This window comes from Opisthorchis viverrini (genome assembly GCF_000715545.1).
Source record: "Opisthorchis viverrini unplaced genomic scaffold opera_v5_480, whole genome shotgun sequence".
Taxonomy (NCBI): domain Eukaryota; kingdom Metazoa; phylum Platyhelminthes; class Trematoda; order Opisthorchiida; family Opisthorchiidae; genus Opisthorchis; species Opisthorchis viverrini.
In genome coordinates, this window is record NW_008752138.1 from 236,195 (window position 1) to 244,905 (window position 8,711).

At 44.2% G+C, this 8,711-nt stretch overlaps 1 protein-coding gene across 1 annotated transcript in view; it reads right to left on the reverse strand.

The window, feature by feature from the left end:
• T265_11316 (hypothetical protein) overlaps nucleotides 1-8,711 on the reverse strand; it is a gene marked incomplete at both ends in the record, with an annotated part of 16,052 nt that overhangs the window by 3,843 nt on the left and 3,498 nt on the right. The window contains 4 exons of the mRNA XM_009177941.1: nucleotides 2,524-2,660; nucleotides 2,681-2,946; nucleotides 5,800-5,926; nucleotides 7,805-7,990. Coding sequence (XP_009176205.1) covers nucleotides 2,524-2,660; nucleotides 2,681-2,946; nucleotides 5,800-5,926; nucleotides 7,805-7,990 — 716 coding nt within the window. The remainder of the gene's footprint in view (nucleotides 1-2,523; nucleotides 2,661-2,680; nucleotides 2,947-5,799; nucleotides 5,927-7,804; nucleotides 7,991-8,711) is intronic.

Consider the following 8,711-nt stretch of genomic DNA (forward strand, 5'->3'; position numbering starts at 1 on the left):
GGGGCTCATCAGGTAGACGCAGTCCCCGAGTTTCCGTCAATCTTCTGTTCTACTTGAAGCCAAATTGCACGAAGTACACTTATCTGCAAACTAACTTGGTTTTGCGAGAGAATTACTTAGAATCCAGCAGAATCTCTCGTTTGTGATGTTTCCAGATGTATTTTACATTCAACAAAAGCTGAACAAGATCAGTAAGGAGTACTTTATTGATCAGACAAGCCAAGGAAGACATTGATCACAAAATCCTGTGGAAATTATGATAAGTGTGCAGTAAAAAGGTCAGTTGAATTAAACTTAAATTTTTTACGGGTTGCGGAATATGCGAAAGAAACGAACATTTCGAACATTTGGGGCCAGTAGTAAACCTATTTATAGCGGAGGGTCAAGTACGGCCAGAATATTACAAAAAACGCGAACAAGTGTTACAGAGTTGTCGACAGTTTCGTCAGGCTCAGACATGAAACTCACATCTTGCGGTTTTGTGAGAGTATGGATTCTCTATCAAAACCCTTCAAAATTCTTACTGTCCCAGATGGGGTGACTGATTCTCATAAAGGAGACTACTCACAAGGTTGCTGAAAACTCTGTGACTTCCCACGACCGGTTTCGCTGTTCCACTTTGGGGTCATCAGGTAGGCGCAGTCCCCGAGTTTCCGTCAAACTTATGTTCTACTTGAGCCCAAATTGGACTGTTTTCGAGAAATACACTCATTTGCAAATCACTTTGGTTTTCACGAGAGGCTCAACCGCTTCACTCGTTTATGATATTCCACGACTGAATGTGCTGCACACAAGCTGCCTAATGATTCAGTTGGCACGATATTCGAAATACCGCAGTATATTTTCATAAAGGAAACTAATCACAAGGCCTATCAACCGGTAAACAAAACAGCCTAGGAACGACGACTAAAATCTACCTTAATCAACAAAAATGGAGAGCAAAAGTTGAGGGTCGGTTGTAGGAAGGGAACTAGAGACCAGGTTGGACATGGCACTTTAGGGACCAGAGGGATGAGTTGTAGCAGACTGCAAATCCACTGTCTCTCTGTCCTCCATACACCGGTTCGATAGGTCGGAATTGGGCGGGCACTGCGATAATCCTCACTGGGAAGTCTTGTCGTGCGGCCAAGAAAACTTGCTCCCAAAAACTCATGAGCGCAGCAGCAGGATCTTTTTGAAGAAACAAACTAACACATTAGCTTCTGAAAAGAAAGTTGGAACGGTCTATACACAAAGTTCTGTTCTCTGACTCAGTGAAAAAAAACTTTTGTCTGAAGGCATTCCCAGTTGAAATGCCTCGAAGACAGACTTGTGATACTTTTTTCATTAATAGTTGCATCGGTGTTACCTGTTGGTGATAATGATGACTCATTTGACGTGCTAGAGAGGTTGAGTGGCACGGCCAATAGCCTGAAGACCAGTGCATTCCGCGTTGAGTCGAAACACTCGATGACAGTTCCCAAAGCATTCCAACCTAACTATCTAGTGCACTGAAGACAAAAGAACAGTGAACAATCACAGTCTGTTCACATCTCATTGCCCTACACATCCACGCACTGCTCAACAAGCTCAGTGCTTTGAACGACCGTTTAAATGCCTTTAATTTGTGTGCACTGAAATTGATATAAGTAGTTAAAAGGTTGGATAAAATTTTGCATCTCGCCCCCACCGCTTTTGCCACACGAAACGAAATTGTATTCTGTCAGGTTGGCAGCGTCCCAGTGGCCACTGGTTACTTTCATTGAAATGATGCACCTAAGACAACATTGGAGGTTTCTGTGACAAAACCAGCGATTGCTTGACACAGAGTGCCTTGCCAGGGATGCATATGTTGACGTTGGTCAACCACTCGTGTATCTTTAGTGAGGCGAATCAAGCGTCAGTATACGAAGGTGTGCATGGTGCCGGTGAAAACGAATCCCGACAAGGTCATCGGGGCATTTGAAAGCGTGGCTGGATGTAGTAAGCCTTTATGGGCTGTTACTCCACTTGCTTCCCGAAGCTGAGAGATAAAGTTTAAGCGCACGAAGTGAACCTATGACCGCCTAAGATTGTTCTCTCTTCCAGGAGATCCTGTCATTAGTTGGTTAGCTCTAGACTTTGTCAAACTTGCTTCAGGTAGCTCTACTGGTTCCAATGTCGGTGGAAAGGAAATCAAACGAGCGTGAGGCTACATTTTCCATCGAAATGGAAACGCTATGTTTGGATAGCTCCATTTTTGTTTTCAAGACCGATAACCATCTTCCGGAAGCCACATTTATGGGTTTTTACAAGTGCACAGCACAGAACTTCTCAGAGAATTTCTCTCTGCTGTCATGAAGCTGAGCACAGAACACAAAAGAGATGTCGTGAAACAATATTTTTTGAATTTCCAGTCAGCTGATGAATCTACAGAACCAGTTAGCTGGCTAACACCACTGATGTGGATCGATGGAACTTACCAGAAAGGATCGCGGTTGAAGCGGATGACGACGTGGTTGATAATGGCCATAATACAAATCAGAAGGTATATGCACTAATAACAGTGTTTAGTATAGTTGACAATGGTGAGATGCCAGACGTATGACATGAATACAATGCGAAATGGGAGCAAGTCAAAAGAGGAACTTATCGTCTGTGAGAGCTCCTTGGTGAAAGTCTGGACGGCGGGAACGTGTTTTCTCTACAGTATAGCTGCTACAAGTGTTCCATAGTTGTCCGTGGACTTGTGGTGAGTGGTTGACTTCCTGCTCCTTGCGAGCGCGCGAGTGTGTGCGTTGTAGGCCTATTTATTGTGTGCAGTGTGAAGAGAGGGGTGTCCTTTCGTGTTTGATGCTTGCACGAACATGAATACAACTTGACCTGATGTGGTTGAATTTCGTAAGCCAGACGTGTGATGCAAGTGGTAGCCGTGTAGACAAAAATGGATGAGAAGTTGCAGTGTACATGTTGAGGTTGCTGAGGTTGCTAGTGGGACAGGAATAGCGACAGGAATTGTCACGTGGTTTGAGTGGTTTGTGACGCGTGATCTGATGAGTGACCTCTACAGAGCACAAACGTCTTGTTCTACAGAAACTGTCCGATAGTGATAAAAAAACCCGCTGTTCTGCATCGAATTCGCTTTTAACCGATATGAGAGCAGTGCAACCAGGCGGGACCAGGCTACCTACAGGTTTGTTCGCTGTTTACTATCTATCTGGCTTCGAATCGAACGAGTCGCTGGCCTCAAAGTTGATGCAATGTCCATTCGATCAGCTGATCCGCTAATTAGGACAGGAAATGACTTTTGTACGGCGACTTCAAATGTGCCGCGAGCAGAAATTCAGATGATTATGCATTTACCACCAATTTAGTTTGCAAACGAGTCCAGTACATGCGCTCCTTCCTTGCTGCGGATTCGAAGAGCTTTGCTGACGCAAATGTGTTACATTTGGGTACAAGACTTGCCATTGAAAAGAGCTGAACTAGTCACACGTAACCGTCAGCTTTTTGTACATTGAAGGCTATCGGAATTAAGTTCACCTGATGAATCGCGCGGGAATTATCGTCAATCGAGTTTAAATCGACTTCTCTGCTTGATTGCATAAATGGAAGACCATTGCTCGCCAAATTCAGCCAAAAATCTAAGCATAAACTGACTGACTTGAACACCCGAAGCCAACATCTTAAACGACAGGGACACCAAAGTCTAGCTCGGTTACACCGTTACCACCATCTTCGTTCTCAAGTGAATGTTTCGCTGTACAAGAAGATGGAGTTTTTTCTTACGCTCATGAAAGTCAATGTGCCACAACTGTAGGAAACTGGTGGCAAAATGTACAAAGTGCTGTCATACACTCCAGGTCACACTTTGGTGTTCTGTGCCTACAAAGACTCTGACAGATCCTAGGTGACCTGCGATGTGAGCGGGTCAAAAGACAGCCTGTCAGAACACACACAGAAAGTAGGCTAATACGAGTGAAAGGAAGGAGGCTCTCGCCGCGAAATTACTTATTAGATAATGCCAACTGACCAGTTACAGACTATTGAACAGGAAAGCAAAACTCTCATATGCATCTTCATTAAAAAAACTGAACATCCATCTTCTCTTGAACGCGTCTTCCTGAAATTTCCTGGATATTCACTGAGTGTTGCTCAAGTCCAAGCAAATGCTACAAAGCAACTCCGCAAATTCCGCATTAGATCTCTCTTTTCAAGCGACTTTACAAGAAAACATACTACTCACATGCCTCCCCCACCAGTAGTATCACCGTTACACGAGTATTTGCCACACTGATTACTGTGTACAACAGTTCATCGGGAGGCAATCTCCCAACCATGAAGACAACCATTTTCGGGAAACTAAAATTTATGCCTTCAAATTGACAATAATCTCCCAGAAAACAAAAGAAATGGCACTCAATGGACCCTTGCCTATGAATATGCAATGCTTTTAATGTACGCTCACGAAGGCTGGATTTTTTAATTGGAGTTATGAAAGTGTTCCGTTCATAACCCCTCGGACAGACATAAGATGAAGTAAGGTTAGACATACAGCTGGCTCTTGCAAGTTGTTCCGAAGAACACAGCTAACATCCCGCTGTGGTTGACATCCAGCTGGTTCTTAAGGCCCGATCTGTAACCCATGCAAAAGAAGCCAGCTGTTGATATGACAGTTGAATTGGCGAGTAGATGGCGCGTTTAAATGAGTGCTGTATGTACTCACTCCCTGGAGAGTGTGCATTTGGAAATGCGTTTACCAAACACAATATCGCTTGGCTTGAAATATGAACGGAAACTGCGCTTCTCGTACTGCACCCACAATGCATGTGTTTGTGGGGGGTAGCGTGACATTCTGCTGGCATTGTATGGCCCAGATACATTGTTCAGCAACTGAAGTCCGACAAACCACTTATTTGAACCATTTTTGGCATGAACGAAGGATTCGACGGAACTTACAACGACAAGGAGAAGACCCAATAACCCAGAGTTGTTCCAGCAAAACCGTACAAGACTACATCATGTCCAACAATAAACGGACTAATCGATTGGAAGGTCACGTTTGGATGTGAGGATCGTGGCTGGTCGGTAGACATGGGCACTGTGAAGGATACTTTTCAGCCAATGACACAACCGGGCAACCAACCTACATGCAAAAAACCAGCTTTTCTAGGAACCGTTTTTCATCACTGTCAGATATTTGTAAAATATCTTGATGATTGGCCAAGCGTTCTTTTGAAAAGGCCACCCGAACTCCTGTGGAAGGCCAGCCCCATTTTGGACTAAATCTAAGTCAGACATCGAAGAGTTCTGATCATAAACCACCATTGAAGGCATATTTAGAACAATTCAGGCGCAGATGTAATTCAGATGACCAAATTCTAACCGATCCTAAACAGAACAAATAGAATTTCGTCTATGAGGTGATGGCATTCCCTGGTAAATCACATTCCTACAGTAAATTTGAACATTACAAGGGACAGCAAGGACTACTACTCACAAGTGCATTTCAGTAGTCGGGAATGAGGAAGCCAGTAACCCTTAATTGAACCCGAAAGTGTTGATGGCTAAGCACAACGTGCATCAACCGTTTCTGCATGCGATTAGACATAGTGCCATTTGACCATAGTTTTCTACATCTGACACCCAAACTTCAGTCTCAGGCGTGCTGCCATTCTATGTGTGATGCGAGATAGCCTGGAAGTGCTCCAGATGAAGGACGATCGAAAAGTGCACTACTATCCCAGATATTGGTTACAATCTAATTCAAATCAAATGAACGTTGAGAACAGCAGCAAGAATGGTCTTCATGGTTTATATGATACCCCTGAGCAAAACTACCCTCCCTTTCTCTAGCACGACATCTCCGAATCGATGAAATCTGTTTGATCTGGTGCGTTTGAATTTGAAATGGTGTGGTGGTGTACCCGGACGATTACTAGCACTATAGAAATTGTCGTCCTCGAATCTGGCTGGAAGTAGATGACCTTTGTGCTAAAATTTTGGCGGGTTTCCTTCATCGAGGACACCGTACCAAAGGCCTAGAACCCATCTGTTCAAAGTTCTCCAGGAAAACATTGTTGGTCGATTGTATATCCAAACGGAGGAGACTGGTGACCATCAGTTTTTACAAACCTCGTATAAGTGACGAGCGGCAATCACTGCAAATTAATTAGACCACCTATTGGTCACATTTAGCACACGTACACTTAGCGCTTCAAGGCTGAACGAAATGTTTGCTGCATCCTGATTGGTCCGACTCTCTTCTACTGTGGCGTCACGTGAGGTCACCACAGAATTGGTACACGGTGGGCAAATGTCGGTTAAAATCCAATCAAAATAATCGGCCTTCTTAAATGACCTTTTTTCGTCAGTTATTTGATTCTGGTTTATCCACTTTAGCGCCTGACCTGACACACAAACAACCGCACTATTTACAAGTGATTTTTGCTCAAAGAAATTAAGAACAAAGAGAGAAATTAAGTTGACGGAAACTCGGGGACTGCGCCTACCAGACGAGCCCCAAGAAGGGTGAAACCGGTCTTGGGCTGTCGAGGAGTTTTCAGCAACCTTACGAAATATATAAGTTGAACTGTCTTTAATTGTGTACGGGCCCAAACCAACCAACCAGGTTGCACGTTTGGAAGTGATCCGGTCGCCAATTTCTCCTTGACATTTGGAGCATTTAAACTTACCAATAGCGATTTTTAGCAGTCTTACTGATCAATAACCAACCCATTTTCAGGAAGGCAGTCGACTGCGAATAGGATGTTGCGTTTTGCTCCGGATCGAACACAATAGGGCGGAAATCGATGAAAGGTTGGGGACTGACATCATTTGTCTGACTACTGGATTATGATGTCTTCACGGAACCCCTCGAGAGCACAGTATCTTTTCATTGAGTCATTCTCACAGCATCGTATTCCACCCAGTTCACATGCCACAAGGCAGTACAATTTAACAAATAGTTACATTGCCAATCAAGATTAGAAATGAGCCTAATTGCGCCAAAAGGCACCTGAACATGGTACTGCTTCTAGGTCATACGTTATCGCGCATGTATTCTACACCGGAGCATTATGTCATGACAGGGCATCGCCAGTTTCCAGGTCATCGACATTCACTTGTGGTTTACAAATCCATCTCCAGGTCTCAGATGCTATCTCAGATCCGAGTTTATGGCTTGGACCTCGTTCCATCCATCACGCTGTCACATAGAATCCAGGTATGATGATTTATCGTTATACGCCACAATGACCCTCGGCTGCAGAGACAGCCTGCGCTCAGTAAAACGTAAGGGGGTGAACGTGGCAGTGCGCTGAAAAAATCGTTGACGAAAAAATCACCATCGAGTGTCAGAATGGCTGACTTTCCATCTTTAAAGCGCTCTGTTTTTTGTTTTTGATGGCAAAAATCTCAATGGCAAACCAGTTTTTCCCAAGGTAATGAATTAACGCCTATATACCGCGTTTTTTCAGGAGATCGGCTTAAAGAAAAATAAAACCGCAAAGTTTTCATAAAGGAAACTACTCATAAGGTTGCTGAAAACTCCTCGATCTTATGAGTAGTTCCTCTCATGAAAATATACTGCGATATCTCGAATATCGTGCCAACTGAATCATAAGCCAGCCTAAAATGAGTGTAATTCTCGAAAACTGCAAAGTATTGATTCTACCTTAATTCCATGGTAATTCCCGCATTCATTTGCTTTCTTTGCCTATAAAATTTTGATTTCCATTTCTTTTGCTCATCTGTGCCTGCCACTCAGCTTGCCCTAAAAGCCGTCTCGTTCGACACTTGTGTATTGGCATGTGTGTCTGTGTGTGAATGTGCACTACTGACCTACTTGTCCACGCGCGTTCGTCTCCCGTTTGCTGAGACTGCCTTGACTTGTTTTCTCATGTGTTCCCCATGATCGCAGCGCCAATGAGAATCACGAAACCGTCGTCCGAAGGGATGACCGCAACTCGCACCACTGAGCCAACTTTCTTTCGCTCGCCGTTGTTTGGTGTGCGGACGTTCACACTGCAATCTGCCATAGGATTTCGAAGCTAATTCTTCCTTTTGATATTCGCGATTGTCGAATCTACGTGTCACTCAAAGTTCCGTGTGGGGAACCTCGACACAAAGTAACATATGAAAGAGTGAACCTCAATTGTGACCTAGTGACAGGTTAGGCATCTTCAGGAGAGGCTTACATCACCCTTTCATCAGGTTTCAATTAATAGGGACGACGAATATCAGTGGAAGGCAACTATTGAACCCGAGATGACCATGGTGGTTAGAACACGAATTCACTGACCGGAAGGTCCGTGGTTCGAACCCAACCTCTGCATTTCGATTACCCCTGCCTAGGACAACTTGGCAGTATCTCAGACCTCGTGCTTCCTTCGGTTCACATAGCAGCTAGGCACCGGAAAGGTTTTACAGCTTAACGATAGGTAGGTAGAATGATAACTAGTGGATGGATGGAAAGGTGCGGTTTTTAGACCTGTAAAAGGACCAACCTAACTAAACATTTTTACGCTGATCAATGAATTTCAGCAAACCACTCGGCCAATAGAAAAAGCTTAGACAAGTGCAATCTAGTCTGGATGGCACGTGAGCATCATGGCTTGATTTGCTTGTTCGATCACGTGATTTTCTCTCACATCACTCTCTCTGCGCACAACCTTTGAGGACTTTTCAGCTGGTGTTCTCAACTGACGTGCAGTTCCGGTCAGTTAACCTAAGAGCGCGCATCCGGTCAGCTA